The sequence below is a fragment of the Tiliqua scincoides genome, chromosome 7 (assembly GCF_035046505.1).
Source record: "Tiliqua scincoides isolate rTilSci1 chromosome 7, rTilSci1.hap2, whole genome shotgun sequence".
NCBI classification, from domain to species: Eukaryota; Metazoa; Chordata; class Lepidosauria; order Squamata; family Scincidae; genus Tiliqua; species Tiliqua scincoides.
In genome coordinates, this window is record NC_089827.1 from 23,445,753 (window position 1) to 23,464,177 (window position 18,425).

At 44.2% G+C, this 18,425-nt stretch overlaps 1 protein-coding gene across 10 annotated transcripts in view; it reads right to left on the reverse strand.

The window, feature by feature from the left end:
- Positions 1-6,411: 6,411 nt before the first annotated feature.
- The window catches only part of CD36 (CD36 molecule (CD36 blood group)), a 103,697-nt gene continuing 91,683 nt past the window's right edge, over positions 6,412-18,425 (reverse strand). For all 10 annotated transcript variants that reach the window (XM_066633081.1, XM_066633084.1, XM_066633076.1 and 7 more), the window contains exons 8-14: positions 16,861-16,930; positions 15,843-16,030; positions 12,815-12,933; positions 11,141-11,214; positions 9,862-9,916; positions 7,721-7,885; positions 6,412-6,992 (exon numbers count right to left, since the gene is read on the reverse strand). In XM_066633081.1, the coding sequence (XP_066489178.1) occupies positions 7,721-7,885; positions 9,862-9,916; positions 11,141-11,214; positions 12,815-12,933; positions 15,843-16,030; positions 16,861-16,930 (671 nt within the window). In that variant the 3' untranslated portion in view covers positions 6,412-6,992. The remainder of the gene's footprint in view (positions 6,993-7,720; positions 7,886-9,861; positions 9,917-11,140; positions 11,215-12,814; positions 12,934-15,842; positions 16,031-16,860; positions 16,931-18,425) is intronic.

Consider the following 18,425-nt stretch of genomic DNA (forward strand, 5'->3'; position numbering starts at 1 on the left):
GTTAGGATTGCAGCCTGGTTTGGTTACTGCTTATAGTTTGAGGCTTCAGCAAGGTGGAATATCAAGGTTTGAAAATTTTTTCCATTGGTCCTGAAAACAGCAGCACCATCAATCCTTTGCTAAGGAACATCTCACCACTTCCACATCGTCCAATTGGAGGGCACATTGTCGAAGCGAGGCCCAATTGGAAACACTTTTGTGGGGTCCCCTCTACCATTTTTTTTTAGCTCTTAGCTAGAATGGAGCCAGACCAAGAAAAAAATTACTTCTGTTAATTTTACTTCTGTGCAAGTGGATAGGACACCTGTACCTTTAGTTGTTGTACAGAATAAGCACCTGGGAGGTCAGGTGCCTCCCAGGTGCACCTGGGAGGGAAGAGGGAGTGCACACAGGGAACTAGAATCTCTACACATCCCATGACATGTGGGAGAGACCAACGCTGCAGCATCCTCCCCAGCATCACCTCTCCAAGAAACTGTGCAAGGCAGTCATGAAGGGAGGCTGCACAGTGAGCCACATCGCCGAGGTTCCCAATGCTCTCTTTGCGAGAGCGGAAGTAATAACTCTTGTGCCAGGAAGCAAAACTGAGGAGTTAGAATTGAGCCCTTAGACAAAGAAAGATCAAAAAGAAAGAAAGATCACAGTACTGATTAGTTTTAACAGCGGGCAGGTCCTCTCCTGGACTGAGACCTGGTTGATGATCAGGAAACAGAGAGTGGGTGTCAATGGGCAATTTTCACAATGGAGAGAGGTGAAAAGTGGTGTGCCCCAAGGATCTGTCCTGGGACCGGTGCTTTTCAACCTCTTCATAAATGACCTGGAGACAGGGGTGAGCAGTGAGGTGGCTAAGTTTGCAGACGACACCAAACTTTTCCAAGTGGTGAAGACCAGAAGTAATTGTGAGGAGCTCCAGAAGGATCTCTCCAGACTGGCAGAATGGGCAGCAAAATGGCAGATGCGTTTCAATGTAAGTGTAAAGCCATGAACATTGGGGCAAAAAATCAAAACTTCACATATAGGCCAATGGTTTCTGAGATGTTTGTGACAGATCAGGAGAGAGATCTTGGGGTGGTGGTGGACAGGTCGATGAAAGCGTGGAACCAATGTGCGGCAGCAGTGAAGAAAGCCAATTCTATGCTTGGGATCATTAAGAAAGGTATTGAACAAAACAGCTAATATTATAATGCCGTTGTACAAATTGATGGTAAGGCCACACCTGGAGTATTGTGTCCAGTTCTGGTCGCCACACCTCAAAAAAGACATAGTGGAAATGGAAAAGGTGCAAAAGAGAGCGACTAAGATGATTGCTGGGCTGGGACACCTTCCTTATGAGGAAAGGCTACTGCGTTTGGGCCTCTTCAGCCTAGAAAAGAGACACCTGAGGGGGGACATGATTGAGACATACAAAATTATGCATGGGAAGGATAAAGTGGATAGAGAGATGCTCTTTGCAATCTCACATAACACCAGAATCAGGGGACATCCACTAAAATTGAGTGTTGGGAGGACAGACAAAAGAAAATATTTCTTTACTCAGCGTGTGGTTGGTCTGTGGAACTCCGTGCCGCAGGATGTGGTGACAGCATCTGGTTTGGATGCCTTTAAAAGTGGATTGGACAAGTTTCTGGAGGAAAAATCCATTATGGGTTACAAGCCATGATGTGTATGTGCAACCTCCTGATTTTAGAAATGGGCTATGTCAGATGCAAGGGAGGGCACCAGGATGCAGGTCTCTTGTTACCTGGTGTGCTCCCTGGGGCATTTGGTGGGCCGCTGTGAGATACAGGAATCTGGACTAGATGGGCTTATGGCCTGATCCAGTGGGGCTCTTCTTATGTCCTTATGTAGATAAATGATGCACACCTGCGATAAGACTGGAATGGGAAAATAGAACTGCAAGCCTTGCAACTCTCAGGTGAGTTCTAGGAAAAGCAGGATATTTCCCAAGAGGGTTTAGAAATTTGTGGTTGTTTCACCATCAAATGAGTCAGTCAGCACTGATATCGGACTCAGATATGTGATTAGTGGGAAGGAGGATTTCCAACTATGTAGAAATATATACAGCAGGTCCCACATTTCTCCAACACCGAATGCTGCCTTTAGATTCCAAGCATAATGAATAATGTATCTAAATCTATGCAATCAGCCATAACTTGTGTGGGCTGCCACAGGGTGAAACCTACTCATAAAAACAAATCTTCACCAGGCCTAAATGGGTCCAATGTAAACATCACATCAGAAACCATGCAGTCCACATATCTATGACACACACACACAATCACACCACTTCCTCTGTTTCAGGAATTGTGCAGACTTGCTTACAAGCACCTGAGAAAGCCGAGAAAGGCTCAAATTAATTGCTGGAGAACTGTGCCTGGTACTCTCCAATAGACTTTCCCTAAAGCAGTGTTTCTCAAACTGGGTCGGGACACAGTAGGTGAGTCGCAAGCCAATTGCAGGTGGGCCCCCATTCATTTCAAGGTGTATTTTATTTTTAATATCTTAGACCTGATGGCACCATGGCATGTAACTGCATTTGGGGAAGTGTTACAGATCTGTCCTTTTAACAGGCTACAGCATATATGTTTTTAACAATGATAGTAAATGGGACTTAGATTAGCAACTGCTAGGGGGGACGTTAGGAGGGTTCTTGAGTATTTTTAAAAACTTATATTTATTGTAATCTTTTAATTTGCTTACTTAATTGATTAGATTTTTGTTGTACGGGGGTGTTAAAAATTTCCGGCCATGACATCACTTCCAGTGGGTCCTGACAGATTGTCATTCTAAAAGTGGGTCCGGGTGCTTAAAAGTTTAAGAATCACTGCCATAAAGGAAATGCATTGATAACCATCTGGCCAAACTTTTACAAGCAAAACTGAAACAGGTGTGGATCTGAAGGAGGCCATAATAAGTTATGTCAAGTCAAGCACATCCCAGGGCATCTTCAGACAGGTTTCATATAGCACCCTATTTGTTCTAATTTTGCATGCGATTGTGAGAAGAGCAAGTTTCGTTCTGCACTGTATCACTTTTTACTCCTTCTGTTTGTTGAATCTGAGCATGCACCTTTCTAAAAAGAGTGTGCAAGCAGTAGTACTAAAGAGTCCACATGCATGTAGGCATTGTTCTGAGAATCTCAAGGGAGTCGGATTTTCTCCACTAATAAAGGTGGCAAAATAAATGGGACAATAAAATATGTCAATGGGTAATGGTGGGACCATCTCTGAACCCACACCCTGCCTGGAAGTACCCCTAGTTTAAAGTGGCATACAATTTAGTTTCAGAACTGCTGGGTATAGAAAGCAGGAAAATCATGATTTTTATAGCAAGTCACATTACAGCACCTAAAGATCATTGCAATATTTTCTGGGCACAGAAAGGTGTAGGAAGTCAGCTGAAAAACTGCATGGAGGTTGGGGTAAACCTCATGCTGCGTCAAACAAGCCTACAATGTGTCGAGCAGCACGCTTCTGGCACAAGTGCATGCCAAGATTATAAGCTGTATGCCATTTTCCCTGCAGACAAAATATTCAAATAGAGGCCCCCTCTCTGTATTCAAACACCAGCAGAGGACAACTTATGCAGCTGACCAACTTGCCATAAAAATACTATTTGTACTGCCTCTAGAATTTACACATCCCAGTTACATATCCCTTTTTAGATTCTCCAACCTCATTTTACTCTAAGTGACAATGGGACCTTTTGGCAGATTCATAAGCTCTTGAATCGACTGCAGACTAGAGGACTTCAAATACAGCATTGCCATCTGGTGGTAGTTTCCTAGACCATGGATTTTTCACACTTCTTCCTGACTGAGTGTGACCTAGTATACATACAATTCAGTAGTGCCATCATGCTATCAAGTGTTTGCTTAATGGCAACTTTCCTAATGAATTCACTGAGGCAAACATCTTGAATGCCAGCCAACAGGACCCAAACTGATACAAACTGCACAGGCATGTAGTGTATGTCACCTTTAACATTGTACAGGGGAAAGATAACTTGAAATCAGCCTCTAGAAATTAAGAGGCCACTTTGGCCATGGTCACCCGTTATTTAAGCTTACCCCTCCTCCATTGGCAAGATCAGAATATTGCAATAGCCCTGTTGGAAGGTTAGCAAGGATCACCACAGTAGTGCATATTGAGATGTTCTGTAGAAAATGCCAAGCATTATGGAATGGTCACCTGGCTTCCCATCTGAAGAGATATGGAAAGCAAGGAGACACTATAAAAAAAGTTATGTGCAAGTACACCCCTGCTACATACACACTGTGCATTTTCAGTAGGGTGGAACAGGTTTAAAGGAAGGGAAGCAAATTCATAGTCACATCCAGACACCTGCTGTTGGATTTTGCAACACACAAACTATTTTAAGACCATTTGGGTTCCTTTTTAATCTCACCTCATAAGCAATGCACCTGAAAAAATGAGTCTTTACACAGTTGAAACAGCCCCTTCTTGCCATTTAGAGAGGGTTGTGAGGAAGGAAGTTGTGCCATTACCACGTGCCCTTTTCTAAAGAGAAGGCAACTTTTGGCTTTAGTAGAGGGTAGGAGTTTTGCAAAATATCATGTTTATTATTTTTTATTTATTGCATTTTTACCCCACCTTTTGCCCCAAGGGGACCCAAGTCAGCTTACAAAACTGTAGGTATAGAAAGAGTAAAAATCACAGTTCAAAACAAGTTGTATTCATTTGAGTATGTTATGCTGGATAGGATAGTTTTGCTTTTATCTCAGTTGACAAGGCATTCTTGCTGTTACTCACGTAGGTGTATGATAAAAAGTAGGTACTGAATGCATGTGGAAAGGAAACACTGACAAAAAAATCCCAGATGTAGAAGAAACTGGAGATTTAGGGGAAGTAGTGCAGAAGCTGCTGCTAATGGAGAACAGCCCTGAGCAGTCAAGGTCAAGCTATGTCTGACTGAGAACAAGAGTGAATAAAATCAGCATGAGTCCAAAAGGCAAGGGGACAAGAGATAATAAACATCAGAGTATACAAGATGGTGCAAATCTATAGTGCAGTGAGGTCAGACATTTGTATTGTATTGGCAACCTTCAGTCTCGAAAGACTATGGTATCGCGCTCTGAAAGGTGGTTCTGGCACAGCGTCTAGTGTGGCTGAAAAGGCCAATCCGGGAGTGACAATCCCTTCCACACCAGGAGCAAGTGCAGTCTGTCCCTGGTCTGTCTCCCTGGCTATGGGCCTTCCTTCTTTGCCTCTTAGCCTCAGACTGTTGGCAAAGTGTCTCTTCAAACTGGGAAAGGCCATGCTGCACAGCCTGCCTCCAAGCCGGCCGCTCAGAGGCCAGGGTTTCCCACTTGTTGAGGTCCATCCCTAAGGCCTTCAGATCCCTCTTGCAGATGTCCTTGTATCGCAGCTGTGGTCTACCTGTAGGGCGCTTTCCTTGCACGAGTTCTCCATAGAGGAGATCCTTTGGGATCCGGCCATCATCCATTCTCACGACATGACCGAGCCAACAGAGTCCGCACCTATCCCCTTCCAGCACATGAGCAGTGTCAGTACTGTAAAGCAGTGGTTTTCAAACTCTCATGGAGAGTTAGAGCCACTGTAAGTGCTTGTGAGGGGCGGGGGGAGGCAGCAGGGCAGGTGGAAAGCAGTGGTGCAATCCCCAGGATTGCGCAGCTCAGGGGGCAGCTGGGCTTGGGGGCACTTACCCAAGCCTCCTGCAGCCTCCCCAGGGTGCGGGGAGCCCAGTGCAAACCTTTAACAGGGCTCCCCGCAGCAGCAAACGTAAAAGCGGAGCAATCGCACCCCGCCTCCGCTAAAGCAGAAGTGGAGCGCGATCGCTCCGCTTTCACTTTCACTGCTGCGGGGAGCCCTGCCAAAGGTTCGCACCGGGCTCCCCGTAGCCTGAGGAGGCTGCAGGAGGCTTGGTAAGTGCACCCAAGCCCCTGCAGCCCCCTGAGCAGCGCAATCCTGGGGATCACACCTCTGCCTCCTCCCTGCCTCTAGGCTGCCCCCGCCCCTTAAGGGGGCAGAGGCCAGGGCCCACAGGCTGGGGCATCACGAAGCCCCAGTTTGAAAAGCCTGCTATAAAGCAATGTCTTTCAGGACATGAGCATGATTGAGATAAACTTGTGCGAGCAACTTGCTGTCACCGACTCCTTATATTGCCAACACTTGCTGTTGCCGACACAGCCCTCCTAGCTCTCTTGCCCTTACTCCCTCAGAACATTCTGTGGTACTCATTCATGTAGTCAGGTGGCATCACAGCCAAAAGATGGGGATGGTGAGGTATATTTTAAAGACAAGTTCTGGGCTTGCACAATGGGCATGGTGGAAGGTACAGACTTACTTGGTGTGGATGAAGTCACCTATTCAGATCTACACAAACAAGTGAGCAGAGTATACTTGCAATCACAACGCAGACAACCCAGGCTTTTTTCTTCATAACTCCTTTACTGACACTCATCTGTGACAATTCAACTTGCCACTTTAAGAAAAAATATCACACCTTTGGAAAAACAAGGATTATAACTCTACTTCAGGGGCTTCTTTTGAGGGAAAGGGGTGGTGGGAGATTGCACATTGTTCTGTGGCAGGATACAAGTCCGTTCCCAAGCACAAGTTTTAGGCCTTGCTATAAGAGGCAGCAAGCCTTCTTCACGTAAACGGCTTCTGTTTCCAGTCTTGAATTCCCAAGATGGGAGGTGGTGAAATGGTGCATAAAAATGGTAGATTCCAGAACATAATGAAAATCATGTTACTAAGTGGCTCACAGAACTTCAGAGTTCATAGTAGTCTCTCTAGCATTAGCATGACTTTTCCGTACAGCTACAGGCTTCCGGTCGCCAAGAGGCACACACTTCATTTGCCTTGCAGTAAAAAAACAACAACAAAAAGTCAGGTTTCCTCCAGATAATTTGTGCTTATAAAACATAGTCCAGCAATGCCGTGCTATTTGTCTCTCTTGCTTGAAATCTGAAGCGGTTATTGCCTACACTTGCTGAAGCTTCATATCTGAAAAAAGAGAGAGAAATCAGTATAATACCTGAATTAAGAACATAAGAACAGCCCCACTGGATCAGGCCATAGGCCCATCTAGTCCAGCTTCCTGTATCTCACAGCGGCCCACCAAATGCCCCAGGGAGCACACCAGATAACAAGAGACCTCATCCTGGTGCCCTCCCTTGCATCTGGCATTCTGACATAACCCATTTCTAAATTGGGGGCCCTCCAGTTCCTGGCTTAAAAGGCAAACATTTTGAGCAAGTAGTGCATTGGTAAGTCCACTGGGGGGGGGGGCAGGAAGTCAGTGGGGCCCATCACTGCTCATTGCCTGATCAAAGTGATTCCTAAGGCAAGCTCAGGGAGGACAGAAACCTCCCGTGGAGCAGAAGGGCAAAAGCTCACTTGATCTTTAGGAAAGACCACTGCTGACCTTCGGTGTCCTAGCACGGTGAAGTCCCATAATCAGTACCTGAACCCCAACACCACACTTTCCAATTATCCCAGCCCAATGAACCAAACCAATGAGCTTCTCCCAACTTTAAATGAGTTCTTCAAATATGAAGCCTATTGCTCCTTTTCCAAAATGGCTGAAGTTTATGCATTTCTGATTAGACCCTTAATGCTGTAGTTAGGTTTACAATGAATAGCACATGGGAAGGCTATAAAGGGAACTCCAGTAGTTTTATTTCTCATCTATCCCAACCTCTCCCTCCCCCAAAGCTCCTTCCATAACTTACTTATTTTTTCTTCTGAGTTTTGCATACTATATACGAGACCATGCAGCTTAGAAACAGCACAGAACCAACAGCGATGAGCACAGCTTCCAGCAGATGGAGAAATTTAATCTTGTTTGTCACATTTGTTCTGAAAAACTCTGCTTTTTTATCATCAATCATAGCCGTCTGGAGAGAGGCACAGGAGGAGAAGAGGAAAAATTCATCAGCGTTCCAAGCAAAACCAATTGCAACTTAACATACTACTTTTGACAGCAACTTGGCACATGCCAAGTGTGCAGACCACTTACGCACATTATCTGGATGTAGTCCTCACAACAACCCTGGGAGGAGAACAGCAAAGAACTCAGCTAATGGCAGTGGGGGAGACTAGAAGTAACACTTCTAGTAACACTTCTAGACTGTAACACTTACCGTGCCAGTCCTCACACACAGTTGCACTGCAAGCACACACCTCTTCCGCTTGTCATCATGTTAGGGCTCTCTTAGCCTAACTGTGTGGGCAGCACAGTTCAGACAACCTACAAAATTTGCAGTGTTGCCCCCCCTGTGATGTCAAAAGTGCGTGTGGATCAAGCAGGGCTTCAGCAGGAGGTAAGGCAGGTCACGTGCTGCATAGAAGTGAGCATGCGCCGGTAGAGTCAGGGTTGGGGAACGGAGAAGCTGCTGACACCACCACTGTCCCCAGGGTGGTGGTTCCTCCTTTGCTGCTGTGCCTCAGCCTCTCAGAGAGACAGAGGTCAATCTCGTGTCTCCGCTCCCCCCCCCCCACACCTTCCACAAAACCAGCATCTTCAAGGTACACTCTATTTCTGCTGATTTAATAGCCATACTGAAGAACGGAAACCACATTTCTACCTGGGAGATATCACCCTTTCTCCTCTACAGTGTGCTGAGGCATTGATCAATTCTAGCTATTTCCTCAACTCTTGAGCTTGCTCTTGAGTTTACCGGTGTGTTGAGGGTGCAAGAGAGCTGCAGCTGGAGAACTGTGTGGAGAGCATATCTCCGGAGCTCCCTCTGCCAGCAAAGTGCCCGGATAGGAGACGGGAATTAGACAAGAGAAGGAAGAAAGGGAAAGCAACAAGAGGGGGGTTTTCTTGAAGTTCTAGTGGTGGTGGCAGGAACAGCAGTAAAGCATCGGGGAAGGGAATTTGACAAGGGGGGGAAGTAATGAGGAGGGGCTTCTTAAAGCAGATCCCCCTGCCATAGAAACAAACCCATCTAAGAGCAGACCCCAAGTTGGCAAGCAAGGGGGCAGGTGCAGCCTGCCTTCTCAGCTCCCCTCCACTGGCTGGGTTGTGAGCCTGGTCTTCTCTCCCCACCAAGGCTCCTCTCCCAGACCCTGAAAAGAGCAACAGGCAGCTAGAGAAGAGCTTTCTTTTCTTCCACTCCACTCTTTTCAGCCCCACTTCCAAGGCGCAATGCAACTCCTTCCCAGGTAGAGCCCCAACCGCCCTCCTGCCTCTGACCACAGCACAAGTCCTGTGGCCTCTCAGATATTAAATTCCAAGTCCCACAAGCCTTTGCAACATGGCACTGTTTCTCTCCTGCTGCTGATTGGTTGCGGGGCTCTGCAAGTGGGCTGCCCTTGTGAGGACTGGCACAACCAGCAGCTGCAGCCTCTGCCAGTACCTCCAGGTCTTGGAATCCAACTTGCAAAATGTAGATTGCTCGGTCGTGGCGGGGAGTAGCACAAAAGGGTGGGCAGCCAGACTGTTGCCCCCAGGCAACCTGCTGCCTGGCGCATTTGCTACCCCTGCACCTGTCTAGCTGTGCCACTACACCTGAACCACCCCTTTATAAGCAGTACAGTAGAAGAATTCAGTTTAGGGAACAATATTTAATACTGCCTTAAACTCAAATACTGCCTTAGTTGCCCTGTAAGTAGTGATAGGGCATTAGCACATCAAGGAGAGGGCTATGCTAAATCTCCCATCCCTATTTAAATGTTGACATCATACAGAGAACATTCAAAAATGCTTCCATTGCCTTCTGCAGGTCTTACTTTGAGAATTCTGCCACCTCATTGTTGACAACATATGGTCTGGACATCAGAAGACAGACAATGGACAGATTCTTTTTTTGATAAGTAGCCTTGTTATCTACTAGTGGCAGGAGGAAGGAACACACAGAAGACTAACCTCGTTTAGCCACAAGACAGGAAACAAAAAGGGCTGCTCAAGCTTCTTCAAAGGCCTGTAATAAAGTATGAACACAGGTTAAGATAATTCTTGTCTAGCTCCATTGAGGTAGCCAAGCAGAAGCAGCCAAGCAGATTAAAAGACATTGATGCACTTTCATAATACGTTTGCTTTTATGTAGCAACTCTTCTGCCCCAGTCCAAAATGTTGTCCTAAAAGGAGAGTCATTTGCTTCATTACATGTTTATTGCCTTTTATGTAAATTGAGTAAGCCAAGCTGATTGGAAGAGAAGGCGGGATAGAAGACTAAAGATGGTCATGATAAGATTTGAATGATAAATTCAAGTACTTTATTTCTGAAAGAAAGTGGACTGTTTCTTGAAATTATGTAGTAACTTATCTAGTAAATCTAAGTATACCTCCAGGGCAGCCAAGTAGGAAATGTTCAACCCTTCTCACCCTCCTTTTTTGCTGGTTTCAGAACTGTAGGCCTCACAGAACACCCCCCCCTTCCTTAAAAAAGAACCTGCACATTCACTTTTAACAAGTTAATGTGGTAATATAGCTTATGCATCTTCTAGACCTCAAAAGCCCCTTTTCTGCTTCACTCATACCATTTTATTGTTCACTTGCAAAATACCTAAAATTGTCTTCTGAAGTCTTCCTGGTCTCCAGTGGAATGCCAAAGACCATTTTGAAGGAAAGGGCCATGGAATTGTCTAGTGCAGTGGTTCTCAAACTTTTAGCACCGGGACCCACTTTTTAGAATGAGAATCTGTCAGGACCCACCAAAAGTGATGTCATGACAAGAAATGGAAGCTGGAAAATGTTTAACAATCCTAGGTTTGTTCCTACCCACGCTTATCCCAGAAGTAAGCCCCATTTATAATCTTTGTTAAAAGCATATATATAGTAGCCTGTTAAAAGTACAGATGTGTAACATTTTCCCAAATGCAGTCACATACCATGGTAGCATCAAGTCTAATATATTAAAAATAAAATATTGAATATATGAATGGGGACTCATCTGAAATTGGCTCGCAACCCAATTAGCAGGGGTTAATATATAAGATATATATATCTAAGTTATATTAGTATCCTAATTAGTATTAGGAGATATAAGTTATATTAGTATCCAGATATAAGTTATATTAGTATCCAGTGAGTAATAAAAGCAGCCTGAAATTGATTGCAAAGTGTTTACAAAGCCCACTCCAACACATTTTCAGTGCAGCATACAGAACCTTTGCATTCAATATGAAACACTGCCAAAACTTACGTAATTTTTTGACTAGGCTTCACCAATAAGTTAATTTGCAGCCTTTTGGCAAAGTGTAATGTAAATCCTGTTGTCTGAAAATGAGACAGAAATAAAAGTAAAATTCCAGGAAAGTCAATACCCTTCAAATCTTAAATGTAATAGCATATGAAGGAAAGAACCACACCCCCCATCTATTGTATTGATATGCCACCTTTCCTAGTTCAAGTCAATAGTGGCGGCAACCAATTGCAGGCCAGGGACATATGTCTTGCCTTGATCAAGCTGTTAACATTCCATAAGTTGCATTCACCTCTGGTCAAACAGACTTGACAGGGCAAAATACCTTGGAGATGTTTTTCCCCTAAAGCAGTGCTTCTCAAACTCATAAAAGGAAGTTGGAGCACTGTAAGACGCTGTGGGGGAAGGCAGCAGAGCAATAACCAGGATTACACTGCTGTTGCAGGTAAGTTTAAAAAACAAACACAAAAAACACCTTCTTGACTTCAACTAACATTGCAGTCTTGAAGGGTCCAAGGAGACCTCCATGGGGCTCCCCGTGCCTACAAAAACCTGAAAAAAGGGAAAAAAAAACCAGGCTGGGTTTTTTTCCTTTTTTTTTTTTTAGACTTTTGCAAGCACAGCCAGCCCTGAAGATGGCTCCCAGGATCCCCCAGAACCACATCATTGGCTGCAGATAAGTAAAAAAAAACCCTCCTTCCATCTCTGGCAGCTGCAAAGTCCTGGGGATCTCATTGCTGCCTTCCCCCCCCCCTTAAAGGGGCAGGGACAAGTGCTGCTCTGGCTGGTGCGTTGCAACCCACCACTTTGGGGGAACCACTCCCCTATAGTCTTTGAATCAGTCATATATCAATATTTCCCTCCATGACAGCCTTTAAATGGTATCCACTATTAGGAAGAAGCTATTCGCTATGTCTGGAACCCAACAACATGGGAATGAAAGGAGCATTAAAGTCATTATTGATCACACTGCCCAAAAATAGAGTAGGGCCAGCATGACTACACAAGCTTTTCTAGGCATTTGTCCTGTGCTTTATTAAAGGGCAGCTCCTGCATTTCCTTATAAAGCTACAAAGGATTCAACAAATACACTTCTCAATGCTGCACAATAGAGGATGCTCAATGCTGCATCCATAGGTCAAGAGGTAGAACATGTCTGCATGCAGAAAATACCAGGTTCACTCCACTCTCCAACATCTTCAGATAGGACTGGGGAAAGCCTGACTAAAATCCTTGAACTTCCACCAGTCAGGAAATACTGAGCTAGAAGAACCTACAGCCTGGACACTGTATGACTCAGCTTCATATATTCATGATGTGCAGATTCCAGGATTCTACAGCACTAGAGAGGCAAAGCTCCCCAAAGAGCTCATCTAACATAGTTTGGCAGCAGGAGGGCCTGGGATTCACCTGTTCACTGGAAACATCTCCCAGATGGCAAAAGCATGTAGGGCAATACGTGCCATCCCCACAACCATCTTCAACATTGCCAGAGATCTTATGGCCCTGTGCATACTTGAGACAGTTTCCTAGACCAATTCCAAAACCATTTCTAATTAGATGAGATGTGCACACAAACCTAAGCACATTAGTCTGAGCTCTTCTGCTCCAGTACAGTCCTAATTACTCTGAACACAAAAGGAAGGCAAAGAATCATAAGGGGCAATTGCTTACTGGTTCTACATCTAAAAAGGTCATGTGCTCCTTTAGTTTTGGATACAGTCCTTCAACACCTTGGGCAATTTCTTCACTTGCATACAAGAAGTGTGGCAATGTAATAACCACTGGTTTGCCTATGGAGAAAGAAAGAAAGAAAAAACCTAAAATACTCAGCTTGGAATTCATGTCACATAGATACATTCTCCTAGTGACCTGAAGTTGACTGGGGAAATCTACTAGAGAAGGACTACTAGAGAAGGACTAAAACCTATTTGGGAAATGGAAATCTCTGCCCCATTCCTGGGCCTGCTCCTCCCCTCCCCCCACCTAGTTCTGCCTTGTTCCCCAACCTGCCCCCATCCTGAAAAGCCCTGCCGTCGACCATATTTACTGCAGGGAGCTGTTGGCAGTGATCTTTGGGCAATGAGGCCCAGCGCCGACTGATGTTGGGCTCAGTACCAGTGGTGCATCAGTTCACTGGCACAATGTGCCGTAAGGCACTTTTGCAAGAGCCCAGGTCAGCGGTGCCCGCGGAGCACAAGTGCCATGGCCCTTAGGATGACTGGGCTCTAAGTCTATGTGTTGTGAGTTAATTGCACACATTATACAAGGTTTCCAGATTTGTTAATTTAAACGCTGAGTCTGAAGGATAGCTTAATTGTGCTGAAACTGATTCCCATCCCAAATCTGATAACTGTCTTCACTTGATGGGGCTCTTGAGAGGTGCCAGGATGTTAAAAACCAGCCTTAAATATAAACAGGAAAGGTGTAGTACATCCTTAAGCTGCATGCAACCATGTAAACAGTGAAGTAAATAGAACTTTAGCCAAAGTCTCACTTCGCTGTGAAAATTATAGGCAATTACAGTGGTTATGGGAAATGCAAACATTTTAGGACAGAATTCCAGTCCTACTAGGCAAGTACACAACTTAAATTGCTAAACACACTCTGCATTTAGGGCACAAATAATTATTGTGCAGCAGAGATTAAAATTCCTATGTGATGGAACTTTCTCATGTTTTGTTTCCTTTTACACATTGCAACTTCACATTGCGGAACTTTGCCAGATCCTCTTGACCACAATAGGCTTTAACCCCTTCCCCAACCTGTGACAAATTTAGATACAGTCATTTAAAAAAAAATTCAAATAGTTTTAGAGAAAATGCTTCCATTTTAGCTATATTGCTACATGCTGGAGCCATTTCAGAACTTATCTTCAGTGAGGATCCGGATCATTCTGTACTTCAAACAAGACCAAGTGTAACTTGCATGATGGCAATCACATAGGTATCAAGTAGTAGATAAGCTGGGCAACTGTACTGTTCTCTCACACTTGATATCAAAATATACGGCTAATTGTAAGTCTGTACTATACTCTGCCTTTTTGGATCTAAAGGGCGCATTTGATTTGATCAGCAGGGATCTTCTGTGGTTCAGATTGGTAGCCTTGGGTATGGATACAAGATTACTCTTCTTAATTAGGAACCTTTATACTGACACCTCCTGTCAAATTAGGTTATCGCCCAATGGGGCCTTGACAGATGTAGCGATGACAAATAAAGGTGTTAAACAAGGTTGTGTGTTGGCCCCCACCCCTTTAAATTTGTTTTTAAGTGATCTAGCTCCCTTATTACATACAATAGACTCCAAGCCACCCAAAATTGGTCAATTAGCTCTGCCTCTATTACTATACGCAGACGATATGCTTTTATTAGCATGTACAAAAATTGGTTTTAAAACAACTAATATTGATGCGTTTAAAATATTTTAAACAAAACAAGCCAATACTTAATTTTGACAAATCAAAAATAGTAGTTTTTGGCCGCTCTCGGAAACCGACAACATGGACCTTTGAAGGTCATGCTATCCAAGAAGTAAAAACATTTAAATATCTAGGAGTCTTGTTTCATTACAGGCATTCATGGATGACACACCAGCAATTAGCAATCCAAAAAAGTAATATTATAGCCCAAGCCATTAGTCGATTTTTTTATGCTTGGGGAAATTCCTTTATTCCTGCAGCACTTCAGACATTCAACACCAAGATATTGGCACAGCTTTTAAATGGAATCCCCATTTGGATTTCTGCCTTTTGCATTATGGTTGAGAGGATTCAGTCTCTCTTCCTCTATAAAATCTTTGCAGTACCACGATGTGTACCGTACGCTGTCTTATTCCTGGAAGCCGGGCAATGTAAAGTGGAATCTTTAGCCTGGCTGTGCCTTTTCAAACATTGGCTTAGAATTGGCTCTTCTGCTGCAAAGAACCTTTTATTGAAAAACATTTTAGAAAACTCCTTTTATTTCCCAGAACTGATCTTACTTGGTAAGAAAGTCCAATCTTTGGGGCTTTCCTTTGACTTGCTGGGCATGATGCCATGGACAATAGTGTTTAAGACCCTTCGTACCCGGATATGGGACATTGAAAAACAAGAGCTCCTAGCTGATGCCCAAAAAACTGTTCCCCACTTCACTTTGGATTACCCTGGGCGGCTGATTTCAGCAATAATTATTTAACCTTCTTAATGAATCCACATGAACATGTTCTTCCTAGCTAGATTTAATGCCCTTCCATCAAATGAGATGAAAGCTAGGTTTAATGCTAAGCAATCCAAAGCATGCCATTGTGGCACAGGTTGCTTGGAGACAGTCCCCCATATCCTATTAAGTTGTATCCGATATTCAGATCTAAGGAGCCATTATGTACTCCCCGTGATAATGTCGCTTAATGGATCTGAAATGGACATTGTCAGACAATTACTAACTGGCAGGAATGAGGCAGTAGCAACTAATATGGCTAAATTTCTTTACTATGTTTATACCATGTCTCCAGAAACTGAGCTTAATCAATGTACGATGTTGATAATTTTCTTGAACCGTTATTTGGGTTTCTTTGTACATATGCCAATAAAGGTTTTGAAATTGAAACTGTTAAAAGAGGTAGAGATTTATCCGTTCCATATGGTGCAGAGTACATCTTTCACAACAAAGAAACAAAGCAATAAAGACAGAAAGTATTTTACTCTCTACATCCAGCACGTTACCTTCCTTGCAAGAACTGATGTCCAATGCCCCAGCTAAGGTGCAATTCTGTGAAAGTTCTTTGTTGGTGCAGAAGCAGATATTACCAGGAGTGACTAAAGGTGATGCAAAAGCAGCTGAAGGCACTATAAAACGATACAGGGGAATTTCCTTCACTGACTGCTCACTGTCAAAGTTACCATAGATGGACCTGGACATTAAATGGGATACAGAGGTGACATTTTAGTTTTTAAGACAAAAAATCTGCACACTTCAACACACATAGTGGCTCCCAGGACATCTGACCTGATGCGTGTCTAAAGTCCAGATGACTTCCTAAACATTTAGTGGCCACCTGTCACAGTCTATGCAAATCCAGGATGAAGCTGCACCAAATTCTAATCTGATTGGAGGCTAAGTCTTTAGATACCCTGGTGGCAAAATCTTTAAATGCCCTGGTGGGCATTTTTCTCCCTCTGAAGAAATATAGCCCAACTGATATCAGTGGACTGCTCAGCTCTATAACACAGAATTTGCTACAGTACATCAAATGATAATAAAAATGGGCTTGTCTACCACTTTTAAGGAACGGTACCAAATTGGGTGAAATAGTAGTGTTTTTCCTCCTCCAGGGCAAAGTAACCTTGAAGAGGGTTATTGGAGAAGTGGCACAGGGAGCAATGTTTTGTCCTGTCAGCATCAGTTCCAACTCAGCAACTACACTATAGCTCTTGCTAAACTACAATCCTATGGAAACTTACCAGCCCCACTGAAGTCAATTGAGATTATGCCCGAGTACACTTACATAGGATTGCACTGCAAGGTTGTTGTTTTTTTTAATGTAGGAAATGCCAATCACAAGCATTCCTAGCATGCACAAATTTGGCTGTCAACAGTCCAGAGGCCCTGCCAAAATCAGTGTTGCTGGTTTTCTCTTTGGTGTTTAGGCACACCAAATGTAAGCTACCTAGATGTTTCAGAATGGTGAGATTCCTGTTCTACCCAGAGGAATATACAGATGTACCACCTAATGCTTCATACCTGCAAATATCAGAAGAAAAGAACTGCAGTGTGGTATCCTTCTTCACAAAAGGGGGAAATGATGAGCCATCTGTGAATAAAATCAAGGCCAGAGTAAATTGTGTTTCCAGTTCACAGGAAAGGCGTGCATTTGATGATATAAATGATCATTTCTACATGCAGACCAATCATGCTCATCTGTTCGATAATCTTTAGCAAGTAGATTAGAGACAAGGAGACATTCTAGAACATATCTTGCAAGAAAGAAAAGACACCTCTGAAGTTTTAACACCTAGGACAGGGATGTCCAAACATTTTGGCAGGAGGGCCGCTTCATCTCTCTGACACTGTGTCAGGGACCGGGGGGAAAGAATTACATTTACATTTAATTTGAATAAATTTATTCGAGTTGGAACTTATATGAACGAATAAAAGTCTTGCAGTAGCTCAAGGTCTGTAAAAGGCCTTGCACAAAGCAAGGCCAGACTTTCCTTCGCTGCCACTGCTGCGTCACACATGTGAAACAGCAAGTAGTGGAGGGAGCCCTCGTCCCACAGCTCAGGTAAGAGGTCGAACAGTCATCCTCACGCCAAGAGCAGTTGCGTCGGGCCAGCATTGGCTCCAGCAAGTCTCAGAGGGCCAGAAGCTCATTGGAGACTGGCGCTCCCCGCGGAGTCTCCCCGCAGATTGGGAGTCCCCAAGGGCCGCAAGTGGCCCCGAGGTTGGGGTTCGGGCACCCCTGATCTAGGAGTTAGTGTGCAAAATTTAAACCATACAGCAATTAAAAAAAAATGCCTTAGCAACATATTCTTGCCCATCAGCAATGCTTTTTGTAAAAAAATAAAAAATAAAAAATGACAGTGCACTGAGCTGCTGCTCAGAAAAGCAAACTGCTGCATGCCTTCCCCATTGTCTTGGTCATGCAACAAGTCACCACTTCTCTCAGATGCACAGCAGAGGTTGAGAACCCTGCTGTTTTGCTCCAGGCAAAACTCCGTTATTGCAAACACATTGTTTCTGCTTCAGGAATCAAAAGCCAAGGATATTGTCATATTACTGCTACACATCCAAGCCTTTCCAGTTTGTTTTTCTTTTAATCTACCAGGAAATAAGGAAGAGTTCCAGAACAGGAAATAACAATGTTACTTTCAATCTCATGATTTATGGGAGAAGCTGGATTTACAACCAGATGCTCTACTCCAGATGCTTTTCAACCTTGTACCACCTTTTCCAAGTACCATTCCTGCAGGTGACATTCTCTCCCCATACAACTGCCATCAGCAGCAACAGCTGTGCAAAGGAATGCGTGGTGTGCCCCAGTGTAGTCTCTGCAGTGGAAAGAGGCTTCTCTGCTTGCTGCCACCTCCTGATCCCTCTTCCATCCTGCACCCTTCTGCCACCCCAACCATCTTCACCTTTCAGCAGGGTCAGACCAGGCAGAACACTACAATGCAGGTCCCATGTCAGTGGAGCCCAGCACTGCACCTGTGACTGGTTGTCAAGCACTGCTCTGGGAAGGAGGACTAGGCCAGCATGACCTACAAACATGTACAGGCACCAAAGTTCACCCACTGGGTAGATAAAGG